Genomic DNA, 17,758 nt, shown 5'->3' on the forward strand with positions numbered 1-17,758 from the left:
TAAAAAATCGGGAGTCGCCGGGGCGAATCGGGAGAGTTGGCAGGTATGACATCCTGCAGTGTCATGTTGGGACGATTTATATGTGAATGTCACGTAGGCCAGCATGCCTTCCCAGTTGGGTGATCATTCGAAATGTACATCAACAGCACCTCTGTGAGCGTTTGGTAAGGCCGTTTGTTTGCGGGTGATGGGCGGTGGACAGGTTGACAAAACGAGACAAAAACGAGCGGCCATGGTCTGTAAGCACTTGTTGAGGTACACCGTGGTGGAGAATGAAGTCGCGGAGGAGAAAATCAGTGACGTGTGTTGCACAACCAGTCAGCGACACCTTTGTTATCGCGTAGCGAGTCGTGTAATCAGTAGTGAAGGCAATCCACTTATTCCCGCGAGTCGCCATCAGAAAAGAGCCAAGCAGGTCAAGGCCTATACAAAAGAAAGGCTTAGAGGGAACTTCAATTGGATGAAGTCGTCCGATAGGTGGTAGGGGAGATGTCTTCCAGCGCTGACACAATTCGCAAGTTGAGACATAACGACGCACAGAGCGGTAGAGGCCTGGCCAAGAGTTGGCGTCGTATGCGGTCATATGTATGCAAAACTCCAAGGTATCCCGCTGTCGGTGCATCGTGAAGTTGTTCAAGAGCAATGGATTGCAGATGATGAAGGACAAGGAGCAACTCAGGGCCATGAGGGTTGATATTTCGGTGGTAGAAGATGCTGTCGTGCAGCACGAACATGCGGCACGTGCCATCGGTGCGACCATATTGCACTCCGGTGATGATGAACTGTAAGGATTCATCGCACTGTCGCACAGCACGCATGTCGGTCGTGTCATTAAAAGCCATAATGCAGGTCACCGGATCATGCACAACAGGATCAGGAGGATCCACAAGGTCATGAGAGAAGCAGTCAATATCCTTGTGCAGACGTCCAGACTTGTAGTTGACAATGAATGAAAATTCCTAGAGCCGCAAAGCCCAGCGACCAAGCCATACTGTTGGGTCCCAGAGGGAGGCCAGCCAGCAGAGGGCGTGGTGGTCGGTAACGACCGAAAACGCGCAGCCGCACAAATATGGCCGGAACTTGGCGACAGCCCAAACTAAAGCCAAGCACTCCCACTCAGTGATAAAGTAATTTTTCTCGGGAGGGGACAGCGGGCGGCTGGTGTAAGCTATCAGGCACTCGATACCATTCAGATGTTGGGTCAGAACAGTGCCGGTGCCGTGGCCACTTGCGTCAGTGTGGACGTCAGTCAGTGCAGATGGATCAAAGTGGGCAAGTTAGAAACCCGATGAGAGCCGGGAACACATGAGCCTGTTTAGGGCCCCATGAGAATGGCATGTTCTTTTTTAGATCTGTAAAAGGCCAAGCAATGCTGGCAAAGTTTTTCGACTAAATGGCGAAAGTAAGAACACAGGCCGATGAAGCAGCGCACGACAGAAGCACTGGAAACTGAACGGCGCAAACTTTTTTTGGGTCTGGTCGGACACAAGATGCGTCAACGAAGTGTCCGAACACGGTGATCTGACGGCGTCCGAATGGACACCTTGTGGAGTTCACTTGGAGGCCATCTTTCCGGAAGACCGCAAGAATGGCAGCGAGTCGGGTAAGGTGTCTGCCGAACGCTGGAAAAAAAACAATACGTCATCAATGTAACGAAGACAGGTGGTCCATTTGTAGCCTCGCAAAACAAACTCCATCATACATTGAAACGTTGCAGGAGCATCGCATAGGCCAAAGGGCATGACTTTGAACTGATATAAACCACCTGGCGTAAAATAACTGACATAAGGAAGTATAATATGGATAGAATTGAACATCCTCTCAGGAACGGAGGAAGCCTAAAAGCCGTGAAGAAACTAGGAATAGGTAAGAATAAGATGTATGCGGTAAGAGACAAAGCCGGCAATATCATTACTAATATGGATGAGAAGTTCTATAGAGATTTATACAGTACCTGTTGCACCCACGACGATAATGGAAGAGAGAATAGTCTATAGGAATTAGAAACCCCACAAGTAACGCTGGAAGAAGTAAAGAAAGCCTTGAGAGCTATGCAAAGGGGGAAGGCAGCTGGGGAGGATCAGGTAACAACAGATTTGTTGAAGGATGGTGGGCAGATTGTTCTAGAAGAACTGGCCACCCTGTATACACAATGCCTCATGACCTTGAGCATACCGGAATCTTGGAAGAGCGCTAACATAATCCTAATCCATAAGAAAGGGGACGCCAAAGACTTGAAAAATTATAGACTGATCAGGTTATGTCTGTTGCCTACAAAGTAATTACTAAGGTAACCGCAAATAAAATTAGGAACACTTTAGACTTCTGTCAACCAAAGGACCAGGCAGGATTTCGTAAAGGCTACTGAACGATAGACCATATTCACACTATCAATCAGGTGATAGAGAAATGTGCCGAATATAACCAACCTTTATATATAGCTTTCATTGATTACGAGAAAGCGTTTAATTCAGTCGAAACCTCAGCAGTCAAGCAGGCATTACGGAATCAGGGTGTAGACGAGCTGTATGTAAAAACACTGAAAGATATCTATAGTGGCTCCACAGCCACCGTAGTCCTACATAAAGAAAGCAACAAAATCCTAATAGAGAGAGGCGTCAGGCAGGGAGATACGATCTCTCCAATGCTATTCACAACGTGTTTAGAGGAAGTATTCAGAGACCTGGATTGGGAAGAATTGGGGATAAAGAATTAATGGAGAATACCTTATTAAGTTGCGATTCGCTGATGATATTGCCTTGCTTAGTAACTCAGTGGAAAAATTGCAATGCATGCTCACTGACCTGGGGACACAAAGCAGAAGGGTGGGTCTCACATATGTCTGCAGAAAACTAAAGTAATGTTTAACAGCCTCGGAAGAGAACAGAAGTTTACGATAGGTAGCGAGGCACTGGAAGTGGTAAGGGAATACATCTACTTAGGACAGGTAGTGACCGCGGATCTGGATCATGAGACTGAAATAATCAGAAGAATAAGAATGGGCTGGGGTGCGTTTGGCAGGCATTCCCAGATCATGAAAGCAGGTGGCCATTATCCCTCAAGAAAAAAGTGTATAATAGCTGTGTCTTACCAGTACTCAGGTACGGGGCAGAAACTTGGAGGCTTACGAAAGGGTTCTACTTAAATTAAGGACGACGCCACGAGCTATGGAAAGAAGAATGATGGGTGTAACATTAAGGGATAAGAAAAGAGCAGATTGGGTGAGGGAACAAACGCGAGTTAATGACATCTTAGTTAAAATCAAGAAAAAGAAAGGGGCATGGGCAGGACATGTCATGAGGGAAGATAACCGGTGGTCATTAAGGGTTACGGACTGGATTCCAAGGGAAGGGAAGCGTAGCAGGGGATGGCAGAAAGTTAGGTGGGCGGATGAGATTAAGAAGTTTGCAGCGACAACATGGCCACAATTAGTACATGACAGGGGTAGTTGGAGAAGCATGGGAGAGGCCTTTGCCCTGCAGTGGGCGTAACAAGGCTGATGATGATGATGAAACCACCCGGCGTGATGAAGGCCGTCTTCTTGCGGTCCAATTCATCAACTGAAATCTGACAGTAGCCAGATCAAAGATCAATGGACGAGAAGTATTTAGCTCGGTGCAAGCACTCCAAGGTGTCATCAATGTGTGGTAGTAGGTAGATGTCTTTTCGTGTGATCTTGTTTAAGTGGCAGCAATTGACGTAAAAATGCAAGGTACCAGCTTTCTTTTTCACAAGGGCTGGCTGATGGTTCGATGACCCCTTTCCGGAGCATTTTGTCCACTTCTGATTGGATGACTCTACATTCAGCGTGCGATATATGATAGGGACGCCGACGAATAGGATTCGTGTCTCCAATGTTTATACGGTGATGAAGAACAGATGTTTGGCCTAAAGACCTGTTGCCGAAATCAAAAATGTCACTGTATAATTCGAGCAGCAGATGTTTGTTCGTGGCCTGTGGAGAAGTGAGGTCAGGTGCAATCATTTTTGCGAGGTCACCCATTAAGGAACCAGAGCTGTGAGCTGCAACTGGTGCTAATAAACCACTTTCGGCATTCAGACTCTCAATGTCAAATTAAGAAGCACTAGAAGCGCTGGCCAAGAACACGCCAGCTGGAAGCACTTGAGGGCACAGGCTGAAATTCAGAAGTGGTAGAATGACGTCATTAGTAACCGTGACAAGCGTATGCAGAATAGCAACGTTCCGGTTCAAAAGCATGTCGACGATGGGGCGATGGATATAATCACCGTCGGGAACCTGTAGCTGTGTGGTAAAAGTGACGTAAGTGACTGCTTCGGGTGACAGATACACATCGTGAAGCGAGCACAAGTGCAGTGTGGCAGTGCTCGGAGCGTCGGCGAATTGAGGCAGTTCCAACTGAAGAACACCGGTTGCACATTTGATGAGAGCAGGATGATTAGATAAAAAGTCCAATCCAACAATAACGTCGTGAGGGCAGTTGTCGATCACAGAAGAGAGAACAGAAGTAGGGTGGCTGGCTATACTTAAGCCTTTCACTGTCGGACCTTTCTGGCCGTGACGCACCCTCAGTGTCGGCTTGGTTTCAGGGAACGAGCATAACAGGGAATGAACATAGCAATTTATTTTTGATTATAATTGGTATACAAATAACATAGTCAATGCAATATGCACATTTCAGTGTTCTGCAGCTGTTGTTAGTAAACATCATCATCATCATCAGTCTGACTATAAAATCCATTCAACATCCGAATCTGACAATGCCGAACCCTCTTCCTCGCATGCGACTCTGACCGAGTTCGAGCTCGGCTCGTATTCTGAATCGGAATTGAGCCACTGCTCCAATGAGCAGCCGAAGGTCCCGCGCGCAGGGAGGATGCGCTTTCAGTCGCACGCACAAAGGAGATAAATGGGACGTTACGTGATCAAGAAGAGAGAGGGAGATGGAAAAAGGCTAAACAAAGTTCAAAGGGCTTTACGTTTACTGCTGCAAGCCGGAAGCGAGTGTGTGGCGAGAGAGCGAAAGCAGCAATCGAGTCACTCTTTTCGGAGAGGCAACGGCACGTGCGCCTGAACTTGACGTGCCGTAGCAGGCAGACCAACCACACCAACAGAAGAAAAATAAAAACCTTCAAACCAGCGGAGATGGCAGAACAACCCTTGAACCCATAACCACACGCGCGCGACGCATGATCCAGCAAACACGGAGCCACCGCGCCACTCAACAAAGAGAAAGTGGGGAGTGCAGTCGCACCGTACTCTTCAATACATGGACTAACACAGCTCGAGGCGAATATACGATCTTGTAGAAAGAGTCAACAGATGGCGTGGCCAATCCAGGAGCGCCAGCTTCGCACTCAGGCGCGAAATTTTGAACGCACGATAGAGAACGTACCGGTACGTCAGTGACACTGTGGGGGGTAAGCGCGATGACGTACCGGTACGTCCGTGACAGCGAAAGGGTTAAAAGCGCAGTACACATTCCAAGAACAACCAGCACGCCGCCATTGGCCACACGAAGCACTTGGGCAGCTGCTTGGGGTGAGGACTTTTATAAACGTCTACGTAGGCTAGCACTTGTGACATACACGTGGGCTCCAGTGTCGACGAGTGCTTGGACAGGTACACTGTCTATTTTAATGTAAATTACAATTCTCTTTGTGGGCACAGACAGAGGATTTGCTGTGGTGGCAGGCAATGCAACACCACCTTCGAGGGATGCATTTCTTAACTTTCTGAAAGGGTGCGGCCAAAAGCCACAGAAAATGAAAGGCGACATGGCTGCAGTGAACCAGACTGGTGTCCGCGTGGCGATGGTGAGCGACTGTACAATGTGTTCCTTGCAGAGTTGTCGGCACTCTTAGACTTGGCAGTGGCCGAAACATTGCAGGCATTTTCATCAAAACGGCGCAGGTTGGTCGGCGTGTGGTGTGTTGAGGGCCACGAGTAGCGACAGTATCGGGCGACATGACCAATGCGGCGACAAGTTAAACATATTGGCTGGTCGTCCGCAGTTCTCCACTCAGTCGGGTTGCAATACCGCAGAGGGAAATGTTGGGGTGGAGTGAAAATTGAAGGTCGTTAGTTGGCTCTGGGGTTGGTGACAGCACAGACAGAATGTAGGCCAATGTTTTCAAGTTCCTGGAGAATAATGGCTTCTACGAGGGGGACTCAAAGGGGGTAGCATCAGGGCTAAGCAAACGGAAAGCTGCGGGCGCCATCGCGTCCAGTTCAAGTCGAACGATTCGCACCACGTCCTCTGATGACGAAGCATGCTGCTGTGTGGGCTGATCTTCACACGTCGACGTTGCGGCAGTATTGAAAAGTGTGGCAAATGGTTGTAGGATGACTCGGCTTTTGGCCTGCTGAAATTGTCGACACTCTTTGAAGATAGCATCAACTGTAGAGCAGCTTTTGCACATGAGCAGATTAAAGGTGTCGTCAGCAATTCCCTTCAGCAAGTGCCTGACCTTCGCAGCTTGTCATGTCGTGATTGGCTGTACGACAAAGCGCCAGCACGTCCTGGATGTACAAGACATAGAACTTCATTGGGGATTGGACACGGGAGGCCAGTTCCTGCTTTGCGGCAATTTTATGGCCGGCTGGTTTGCCAGACAACTCTGTCAACTTCTCTTTGCATTGGTCCCAGCTGGTTAGCTCCTCTTCGTGGTTTTTGTACCACACCCTTGCCGTGCCTCTTAGGTAGAACAACAGGTTAGCAAGCATAAGCGTAGGGTCCCATCTGTTAATTCCACTCATGCGTTTGCACATGGCCGCCCACTCTTCAACATCGGCGCCATCGGTCGCGCAGAAAGTTCCAGGATTCTTGCGTTGCACAACCACAACTGAAGGGCATAGCGACGTAGCTGGTGACGCTGACGTTGGAGGCGGCAACGACTTTGATCCCACGTGCTCACCGTCATTCATGGTGAAGATGGTGATGCAACGTCCAGTGCGGAGCTCCGGTTCGAGCCGTGGTACCCAGCACCTCCCACCAATATATAATGGGGATGTTGGAAGTATAAAAAGACTGTATTTACAATATATATGCAAGCAGAGTCAGAGTAGTTGAATGGCTGACCAGCAACAACACGCAGCAGTCAGTGTCTCACGATCTTTTTCTTCCTTCCTCTTCTTTTATCCTTCCGTAACAATATTTAAAATGTGTCGCATGCATCTTGAAAATGTTTTAATTGGAATCGTCTTGCTAGCTTGAATAACCGGCTCAAAATGTTTTAGTAAAACAAGTGGGAAGGTAGACGGTTGTGCATAGTTTCTCGTTGCAAGGATGTAGTTGCATGTAGTGGGTGCATTCCTTTCATGGTTGTTCACATTGTGTCGCACCAGGCGTAATTTTTGAGTGCCTGTACAGGTGATTTCCAAGCTTGTGTTCTCACATGTAATGTTCCTGTAGTGACTTTTCACAGAGAGTCCATGTTCTGTAAACTTGACAAAACTCTCTAAACAAATGAAAATTCATCTATTCTGCAGCTGTAAGCCTCTTATGATTTTAAATATGCAAGAAATGCAGTTAAAGTAAGTTTTCAATCAACATAATTTATTTGCGTATGAATGGGTTAAACATAGAGCCTGACTCTTCCAGCTAAGCTGCAATCATTCACACGTACACAACATTCGGCAGTTGGTATCATTCAGTACAATTTACGCTTGCTGCACCTGGGTGTTTTCTTCTAAATTAAATCTCGGTGTACTACTTATGAGCTACAACCATTCCAACTAGGTTCCGACCATTCCAACCATGCCAACGTCTATTGTTTTTCGGTCTGCCGTTGCCAAAAATGACACCCATATCTCATTTTGCCTCGAACGTATGCGCGTTCACTAACTGGCCCACAAGGCTGCAGTTTTAAATTGCGATCTGATAATGCATGACCATGTACAGTCCAAAGAGTCCCCAAGCGTGTAAACACTGTTTATTTGTTCCTAATGCTGCATTTGTTTTTATTATAAATGATGCTTCATACTGATGTGCAATGTAATGACTCAAGTTTGCAAACAAGTATTCAATTCACTTCTGGCACCACTTGGTATTTCGTTCAGCCTCAAAAATGACTATTCGCACACCTCTACAAATGTGCATCTTTACCAAAGCAAGCTGAACGAGAGTACACTGGCTTTGCTTCTCCCAGGAAAGTTATATTAGTAGAACAGTGAAGTGGTATGTTTGTTCAGTAATGCAATTCTCATCAACTTCTCCAAATTGACAGCAGTACATAAAAAGAAAAGGTTGATCCCTCTTTCAGAAGAATAGGTCATAACACAAAAGTGAAACATGTATTCTAAAAAGCAGTGGCAGCTTCGTTGAATCTTGTTTGCAGTTTGGCATAAATAAGCCTAACCAGTTTCCCAACATTACGAATTTTCTAATTCGACATGCAAGACGTTCACCAGTATCTGGTGCAATGGGAAAAGCTTAGCAGCGTATTGCAGCACAATGAAAATTTGCATGCACAACCAGATGTGTCAATTATGCAGGCAAGTTTCAAGAAAAGAGACTGCTGTGGTCTGCTGACTTTTTTGAATACGCATGAATTGTGTGTCTTGACAGAAAGTAGGTTCTGTGAGAAAAAATGGCCAAGAAAGAGAAAGAAAAATCGTGTATGAAGAAGCAGCCTAACAGGAGACAGCAAAGTAATAAGCTAAGTGCACATCATCATAAAGCATCCAAGGTGCTTATTCTCTGGGATGCCTGTATTTCACAAGGTGTGCATGTGAAAGGCCTCCTTTCCTTAGGCATCCTTAGGCTCAACTCGAAAATCCTGTAGCACACAAGCTAACTTTTCACGTCACACACGCTCACACAATGAAAACGACATCGATCTCAATGTGCCGTGCACGTTACCAACAACATGGTTGCTTTCTCCCAAGTCCCAGCAATCACAACATGCATATGTTCCACTACACATGTATAAGTATGGCAGCGATACTTGGGTGATCTACACTTAGGAGGTTTGGCAATACTTCCAGACATCAAGCTCCTGTCGACACCACTGTACTCAACAATTTGGGGAAGCAAAACTGCGTGGAGTAACTGCAGAAGCAGAGAAAAAATACTGTTTTAGAAATAGCTGCACATTGCCAGGTTTTGCCTTGTGAACCATGGTCTGAAAAAGAAGTGCAACGAAGGTTTTGATCTATTAAGAGCACAGTTTTGTTGCATGCAGCACAAATTTCCTCTTGTACTCTGCAATAAAATGCTTTATTCATTCATTTATGAATGGCACAGGTACTATTGGTGTTAGTACAAACACCATATCCACACCTGCTACTGTGCTGTCAAAAGTGTCAAAGCAAATGTCATTCAACACAGTCTTGAAGTTTATGCACAGTGTAAAACAATGAGCAAACCATTCTGTGAGCACCACTGTCATGTGCAAGTCTGGCCATTTTAGTTGATCTGATAATGCAAGACTTGCATGCTTTTTGGCTGCAGCTAAATGTGGTATGTGTGTGTATGCAGGTGACCTGGTGACAGTGCATAGCCGTGCTGAAGATGGCTGGTGGCACGGCGAGAAAGATGGCCACTGGGGCGTCTTTCCCGCCAGCTATGTCCAGGAGCTTGGTCCAAAGCCCGGATAGAGAGTCAACGACATCTTTTGATGGACCACTGAAACATTTGGTGCCACATGGAGCTGTATCTTTATTTCCTCTCTTATTGCAATGCTGCTCAAGCAGACGTCATGAAAGGCACTTGTGAGCAGGTGCACTTATGTCACTGTGGAATTCACTCTGAAAGATGCTTGACCCTACAGACAAGCATTGCATAAGTGCTGACAAAAACTGTATGGTTCTAACCCAGTGTGTTCTTCACGAGAACTGAAGATATCGGTGTTCCACGAGAGTGTTGATCCAGGCAAATATGTTTGTCTCGAACAGCATGTCAGCCAGGCTTTACAACCCTGATGTTTTCCCTCAGTGGCCACTGCACAACCTACAGCGCGAGTTACTCCATGCTGCTCATCAGCAGCAGAGCTAGACTTGTAAGCGGCAGATCCTCTTTCTTGTGTGTCTTCCAGTCATCCTTTAGTACCATGACTGAGTTCAATAACTCACAAGTGACAGAGTGGAAAGATGGGCCCTGATGACCACAGACATGTAAAATACACTTTTCACCACCAATGCTGCAGTTGGCCATTTTTGGGCTAGCTGCATGTTTGACAAGATATATCTAAGTCCGTTTTTGTGGAATTTAGAGCTTGTATCATAATGTGGAGAAATTAAAGACTGTCTCATGGTGTTGGGGCCAAAGTGGTACTGATACTTTACTTTTTCTCAAGCTGTGCACCATGAAAATCTTTGCAAGATCTGAGTGCACCTTTCCTTGGGTTAAACACAGACTTTAGGAGATGTGAAACAAAGGAACTTGTTTAGCAAGTTCATTAAAATCTAGATATTTATGGCACTAGTGCAAAGCAAGAAAAGAAGAGAAGCTGCACAGATGCTTGACTTTTGTTATAAATTTACTTCATGAAGGATGCAACACAATAGGGCAAAAGCTTATTGCAGGCATGTCACCTGTACGTAGGACGTATAGCACATTCCCAAGTGATACTTTCATTTTACTGCAATAGCAATTATAATGCCACTCCAGGTGTATTTCTGTGATCAGTTTCAATACAAAGTCCAAGGGCGATAACATCATCACCGTGCACTGTATGCTGTATGTGCGAGTGAAAGTGTGCAAGGGTGGAATCTTGTGCGTGCAAGGGAGGGAGGGGGGGGGGCATTCTACTCCTGCGGCTGCCGCGTATGGCGCGGCCATGTGGACCATATCTTGAAAGCAATCTGCAATGGGGACAGAGATTGCCAAATGCCGACAGCTTTGTGTGTGCTGTGTTTTCACCGCTTGGTTTGCATTGAAGCGAGAGGCAGCGTGAAGGTCAATTTGCGCGCTGCTACTGCCGTGCTTCCTCACTCGTGTTTTGACAGCAAGTATCCACAGTCATTGAGTGAAATGTGTTCATGTTTGCTTGTGTGCGTGTGACACCATGCTTGCTAATTTAGTTAGTAAGCGAATGTCTACAAGATTATATGGCTGATAAAGCTACTACCCTTACTTCATATAGCTGTCTACTAATTTGCTATTGCAATCAATGCTTCGTCTTTTGGGTGAAACTGCATTTTATTTAAATAGAGACACACTGCACTGAGAGTTCCTCTGCGCGTATTAAGTGAAAGAAGATTATTAGCACATAACAAGGGGGGGGGGGGGGGGGATATGTGAGAAATGTACACAAGTTCAAGACGACAACATACACACTGACTTCCAGCTGAGTTTTTTTTTACTTGCATCCAACAAGTATATGCACATTGTTTAGAACAATGCCATGTGCAGCAAACACCAAGAAGCCTTGCACTATCTGCTAACCTCAGGCCATGAGTGCAGTCAAAATATGAAACTTCTTTACTTCTTTTTTCTGACAGGTCATATGAGGGTCTGGCCCAACTTTTCTATCGTTTCGTTTTCTAAAATAATATGTGTAAGATAACTGCGATGATGTTTTAGAACAATGCAGTCTTCAAACAGAGAGCTGCATATAATTTTCAACAGCCTGATCACACCATTAGCATTTTAAAAAACAGACGACAGCAAAACCGTAAAAGTTGTCTGTAGAGTTTCACCAACTTTATATGAAGACTTCACTGTTCAAACGCCAACACTACTACAGCAGTAAAATGTTTAAAATACAGTATACCTAGAAGTTTTCTAAGCATTCCAAGGACTTGTCCACTACACAGGATGTTTTTTTAGACTATAGAGAATTCTTTAAAAATCACTTGTGGCAGATTTCACAATTGCAATCCTTGAGCTGAAATACTTGGAGCGGCAAAAATTGTTTGCACAAGAAATCGAGATGCAAAATCAGCTAACAAAAATAATCAATTAAGATTTGAGCACATTACGGCACATATTGCTATTCATTTCATCGGTCCCCTCAGGGTCAAATTAACAGAAGTTGGCTATACTGGCATATCCTACCATCTTAGCTTGGCTTGGCTAAGAAAAAGTCTTGACTTATATATGACCAAGTCAGTTGGACAGAAAACCACGAAAGCATGTAGCTATTATCGTAGAAATAATTCAACAATTCAGAAAACATGAGCTACAGGATCATCGGCTTGATAGACAAAATATTACTTTTTAACAGCACAGGCTGCACTTGTCTGCTTACCATCAATGCAGAATTGCACCCACGCCATATATATTTTGTGGGGATGCGCGACCCTCGCGCCTCCCCTGATGTTTTTCCCGCATAGCGCGTCTCCTGTAGTGCGGCTTCGCCGCACATGCGGCGGTCGGAATGGTACAGGCGCAGTCCGAGAGATGGCGCGAGTGTTGCGCTGCTAACGCCGCGAGGTTACTTGGGCGCCGAAAGGAAGGCGCTTGCTCTCTTGGGTTCCAGACAGCCAGCGGGACGGCCGTGCCGCACGTGCAGCGCGGCTCTTTCCCGGCGGGTCGATGCACGGCGGGGACGTCTCCCGCGTGCGCGCCACCCATGCTTCTGCGAGACCGCCTTGCGTGGCCGCCTTCGAACGCGCCACGATTCGCGTGACTATACACGCGAACGACCAGGCGTTGGGATCCAGCATGGAGCGAACATATTCGCTCGCGAGGACGCGGTGAGTCGGACTTCTAGATTTGTCGCGCGCCCATCGGCATGTTTTGTGGATAGCAACTCGGCTAGCAGGCATTGATGTATGAAAGGTGCAATAAATGCCCTTGTGATTGTTTGCACTACTGTGTTGTCGTTCCTTTGTCCCAAGAGTACGGTGTGAGAATCCCACATCAGACCCCACAATTTAGACAATTTTGTCTAAACATATATATATGCCTATGTGCACCATGCACAAACTTTGCAGCACTGCCGCTAGATGGCGCAGCGTGTCCAGTAGGAAGCACTAAGTAAAATGGATTACGAAGAATGATTGGGGAATACAAAAGAAAGTAAACGGGCTGAGAGAATGTTCAGATATTTGTACAGGAAAAACTGATTCACAGTGGAGGAAAAGATCTAGGAAGCTTGCCAGCAAGTACGGGACCTGTATGTTGAGCAGCATGGCAACAAAGTACGTCAAGTGGAGAGTCAGGGAGGCTGAGGTAATCTCATAAGTGGCAGCAGTGGGAAAGAAACCTGCTATGAGTAACTACTTAAAAGGGAAAAAAAACTAAATCAGGAAAGAAACAATTTTTGTTCAATAACTCAAAGGGAAGCTCATTACTTTTCGAAGTGAGATCAGGATGCCTTAGAACACGCACTTAATAAGCGAGATACAACAAAGAAGCATGCGCTTGATGTAGTAAAGCTAGGGAAACGATGGAGCACATTTTATTAGAATGTGAGGACATCTGCCCAGCTGTCGATTTGGGCACCTCTGGCCTCCTCGAAGCCCTTGGCTTCAGCGAGAGCAGGGGGAAAGTAAGTGTGTCTGCAATAAAGATTAGTAAGAGGCGATTGAAAGAAGAAAAGTAGGCAAAGGACAGAAAACAGAGGTGTACAAAAGCAACGTTCCCAACGTTCCAGGGGGTTGAGAGAGTTCGGTGACGGGAATTTCTCGTGGGGTCTTTTTCTTTTTCTTCTTATTTTTCCCTTTTCTTCTTTTTGACGTAGGTAGGACATTAGGCAATATGGCAACAAGATCTTGGTGGTGCAACCCCGTTCCAAAGGGGATGCTCACAGCATCGAAGCGGGAGGGAGACCTCATACATGGTGGGTTTGAGTGCTGGCAATACGGTGTTGCTATATTGATTCAATGCCAATCACATTAACATTGACTTTCAACATGACATGGGTTCAGCAATAAATTTTCTTGATAAAGATGGACTGCACTATATTCTGAATGAGTCAATCGCTAAACATGGCAAAATTTGAAAAGCTTTAGCGTGCCGAAGTGGCCCAAATATGAGAAAATACTTTCAAGTCCCTGAGGTCACTCTGCAATACCAGCTTTTTGGTTGCGGCACAAAGTTTAGGGAATACCTGTTTGCCCCTTCATTTCCTTTTCTCATAATGAACCTCTTACTGCGAATTTAATGAAAATTTTTGAAAAGCCTTAACTAATTTAGTGCGTTTTCAAGCAAGCCAATGAGGACTGTCTCAATTATGCTTGTGGACTATAATGAGTAAGGCACTGAGTTGCTATGTAGTACAAACATTTGTCTGCTCTAGCCCCATCAGCCAGATGGTTCTGATGATGGTTATTTATTTATTTATTTATTTATTTATTCAATACTGTCAATCCCGTCGGGGATCATAACAGAAAGGGCATTCAAAAAAGTACACTGACATACAAAACATGACAATAATAACGGTTTGGAAATACACATTAATATACAGAATAAACTTATACATCAGTAGCAGTAAAAAAATATACAATCAGGTTCACGCTGCAAGATTTGGGTTGGGCAGATAAATGTGTTAAAATGCAAAACAAAGGTAGTAACCAAGTGATACTGACAGTAAACAAAAATAATTACTGAGATATAAGTAGATCGTTTTCAACAAGCGTGATAAAAGCAGTTAGTGATGAACTATTAACAGAGCCCACGTTCAAAGCGTTCCAATTGCGTATAGTCTGTGGAAAGAATGAGTACCTGAAAGTGTCAGTGCGGAATGAATACTCGTTTAGTGTGTGTGGGGGGTTATGACTTGTTTTCCTCGTTTGAGATTTCGTTATGTATCGTGAGGTATCCAGATTTAGTTGATTATTTATGAGTTGGTTAATGGTTTTAAGGCGCGCTAGTTTTGCTCTGTTTTCGAGGGTTAGCATCCCGGCTTGTTTGAGTAGTTCTGTCGGTGAGTCTGATAGCCTATGTTTGTTAAAAATGTATCTGAGTGCCTTTCTCTGAACGCCTTCAAGTTTTTTGATCAGCTTGTTAGTGAAAGGAAACCAAACTACGTTTGCATACTCTAGTACCGGTCTGACAAATGTTTTATATGCTAGTAACTTTATATCAGATGGTGCTAGTCTGAGGCGTCTATTAATGAAAAATAATAGACTAGTCAGGCTATGGAAGCAAGATTGACAACCTACAATGATGGCAACTTGTGCCAATCTTGTATTGCCCATCCTGGCAAGATTGTGTTCATCGGATTCGCTCTATGTGTGGAACACTCGTCTCACTTTAAAAATGTTGCATTTTAAAACGACACATTTCAGGCATGTCTGTACAATACTATATGATCATTACCCAGAGCGAGGGTTTTCAGACACTATCTATTCAGTATTTATTAGAAGCACCTACAGTGCAAGAAAGGCATTATTGCAGGGAAGTTACATTGCTATGAAGTTGAGAAGAAAAGCAACCAACTTCTAAAGAATCTGGTTATTACACCAAATACTCAACCGGGACAGAACGCCTGCTGGAACAGCAGCATTCAAAAATGACCCATCAAAATACAGTGTCGCGAGTTGAAAATCATGTGTTGGATTTGTTGAAATGAAAGCATTCGCAAATGGCTAACCAAGTGTTAACCTATTTGCTTCTGCGACCAGTGCTGAGCCGACCACACCAGAAGAGGTCAAAGTGCCTTTAGAGCAAATGTTCCGACAAGTTATTTATACAGGTTGTCCCGCATAACTTGAGCCAAAGTTTTAAAAATGAAAGGCACTCCGGACGCGAGTTGAACCGAATGCATAATGTTGGCACTGGCCTAGAGTTACTCAGGCTATTTTTTATTTTCCCCTTAACTAGTGGATTAGTTATGTTTAATTAATCAACTTTCTAAGTATTGGCTGAAGACCCCAAGTGTGATACGCTAAGTTGTCCAGTCGAACCCGGCTATATCGAACTCGCAAGAAAACACCTCAGATCGATATGGAGCATAATTCGATACAAGCCTGCTAAAGAATTGGATGTCATAAAAGCACATACCATTATAAAATCACTTTATTGATGAAACTAGCTTAGTTTCGCATGAAATAGTCTTGCATTTGCTTCTGCTTGGACAATTTCGCTGCTCGCGATGCACGCACTTCTCCACATTGTCTAAGGAGTTGGAGCAGCTGAGGCCGCAACCTTCCAAATTTGCGCAGAAGCACCAGACTAGTGTGAGTGTACCAATCACCTCGGAGGACGTGGGCAAAGGACCGTTGTTGCTTTTCTCATTGTGCCCACTTTCACTTGCACACGGTACGATGTTGGCAGTCTTCATTTTTGGGCTCTCCTGTGGTCATGACACCATCATCTGCACTCACAAGCTTGTTGACCGTTGATTCGTCAACAGCTTTCAGAAATTCTGACTGCTCGCTCTAAACTTCGGCAACACTGGCAACGGCTTCGTCGTACTCATCAGAATTTACAGTCATCAACGGGCACGTGGAAGCCATCACGGATGAACCACTTGTACACGACCGCACATACGCGTCGGGCCCCCTGGGAATTGGGTCGTGAGTTTGACCGCTTTAGCCCTAATTACGGCGTGCTGAAATGGGGCAGTTTATCGTCCTCACAGCAAAACAATAGGACAGGCGGGGACGCTTCTGCGATGACGCCACCAGAGAGGTGCTGCAATCAACCAGCGTGCCTAGCGCACAAAATTTAAACATGCTGTGCAAAAATTTCTGCATTTATGAAGTAAAACGCCCTCAAAAACAAAAATTTAAGTTAATATAATTAGCAAAAAAATAAGTAATACAAGCTGTTATGATACATCAATAACGCCATCTAAGTTGCACGTGCAGTGTTCCTGATCGTCTGCTCAATGTTTCGTTTGCAGAAACCAAACAAGCGCTCGTTTGCTCGCTCCGTTCGCTAAGCACACATATGTTTTTAGTATTTCTAAACAAGCGAGATTGAAAAGCCCGGAAGGATCACTTGCACTGTGCCTTGTGGGTTGCACAGGATTCCCTTCATGTTGCATCAGCCAGAAAAGCGGTCGCCAGGTTTCACTGAAGAAAAAAAATACTGCTCTGTGACGAATGCAGCCGCCATCGTTCGGATATCTTGCTCCGCAAAACGGCGCCGAAGAGCAAGGATAGAGCCAATGTTCTCAGTGTGCCCGATCTGAAGCAGCCCAGAGTTCTCATCGTTATGCAGAAACCTCAATGTACACACATGCACACGCACAATAAGACATTTAGAAACCCAGCACTCGCCGTGCACATAAAGAATGTGCGAACGCGGCAGGAAAAACCGCAGTAAGCAATGAGCGAGCTCCATACATAAATGCATGACCTCTGCGACAACCATAACTACCAATCCCGGAGGCCCTGTGCTGCACCATTATTTTTCCTCTAGCCAGCAATGACTCCAAGCTGCAGCAGACTGGCGTGCTCAGCACCCCCCAGCTGTCATCGCAAAAAGAAGCACGTTTTCACTGCCGGACGGCACACTGCCCTATTCTAGTACACCATACCCTAATCTCCCCCTTAAGATTGTGCCAAGAGTGTTCCTCAGAATCTTGCAGGCGGCAGGGCATCCACATCTCACTGCGTTCGACCCGATTTATGATTTCGAGCTTCACGATGAAAGGAGAATTCTGCTGCTTCATCACGGCAACACTGCGGGAGAAGGCCCACAAGGTGCAAACACAATGAACACAAAAAGCAGCGAGAGAACTCGCACTTACGCCATCTTACATGACGAGGGCACAAGAGCCTCTGATTGGCTGTCTGAGCAAGCACTGCGGGCGGGCCAGGATCATATTTTGCAGGGGGGTGTTGACGGGTCGCTCTACGCAGCGCGGTCATGGTAGCGAGAGCGGTTTGATGGAGTTGCGCTGCCGGGTTTCCCCGTCACTGTGAGGGAAAGCCAAC

General features: G+C 45.5%; 2 protein-coding genes across 16 annotated transcripts in view; one reads left to right on the forward strand and one right to left on the reverse strand.

Annotated features, from left to right (window-relative positions):
• The window catches only part of Nost (Nostrin), an 86,137-nt gene extending 75,884 nt beyond the window's left edge, over nt 1-10,253 (forward strand). For all 10 annotated transcript variants that reach the window (XM_065455173.2, XM_065455179.2, XM_065455178.2 and 7 more), the window contains one exon: nt 9,462-10,253. In XM_065455173.2, coding sequence (XP_065311245.2) covers nt 9,462-9,580 — 119 coding nt within the window. In that variant the 3' untranslated portion in view covers nt 9,581-10,253. The remainder of the gene's footprint in view (nt 1-9,461) is intronic.
• The window catches only part of LOC135920909 (kinetochore protein Spc25-like), an 80,467-nt gene that overhangs the window by 22,387 nt on the left and 40,322 nt on the right, over nt 1-17,758 (reverse strand). Inside the window, exon 7 of one of the 6 annotated variants that reach the window (XM_065455183.2) lies at nt 1,484-1,622. The exons of 1 other annotated variant lie outside the window; for it this stretch is intronic. In XM_065455183.2, the coding sequence (XP_065311255.1) occupies nt 1,554-1,622 (69 nt within the window). In that variant the 3' untranslated portion in view covers nt 1,484-1,553. 4 more of the 6 variants (XM_065455182.2, XM_070531493.1, XM_065455185.2 and 1 more) reach the window with 4 other exon arrangements.

This window comes from Dermacentor albipictus, chromosome 1, assembly GCF_038994185.2.
Source record: "Dermacentor albipictus isolate Rhodes 1998 colony chromosome 1, USDA_Dalb.pri_finalv2, whole genome shotgun sequence".
Classification (NCBI taxonomy): Eukaryota; Metazoa; Arthropoda; class Arachnida; order Ixodida; family Ixodidae; genus Dermacentor; species Dermacentor albipictus.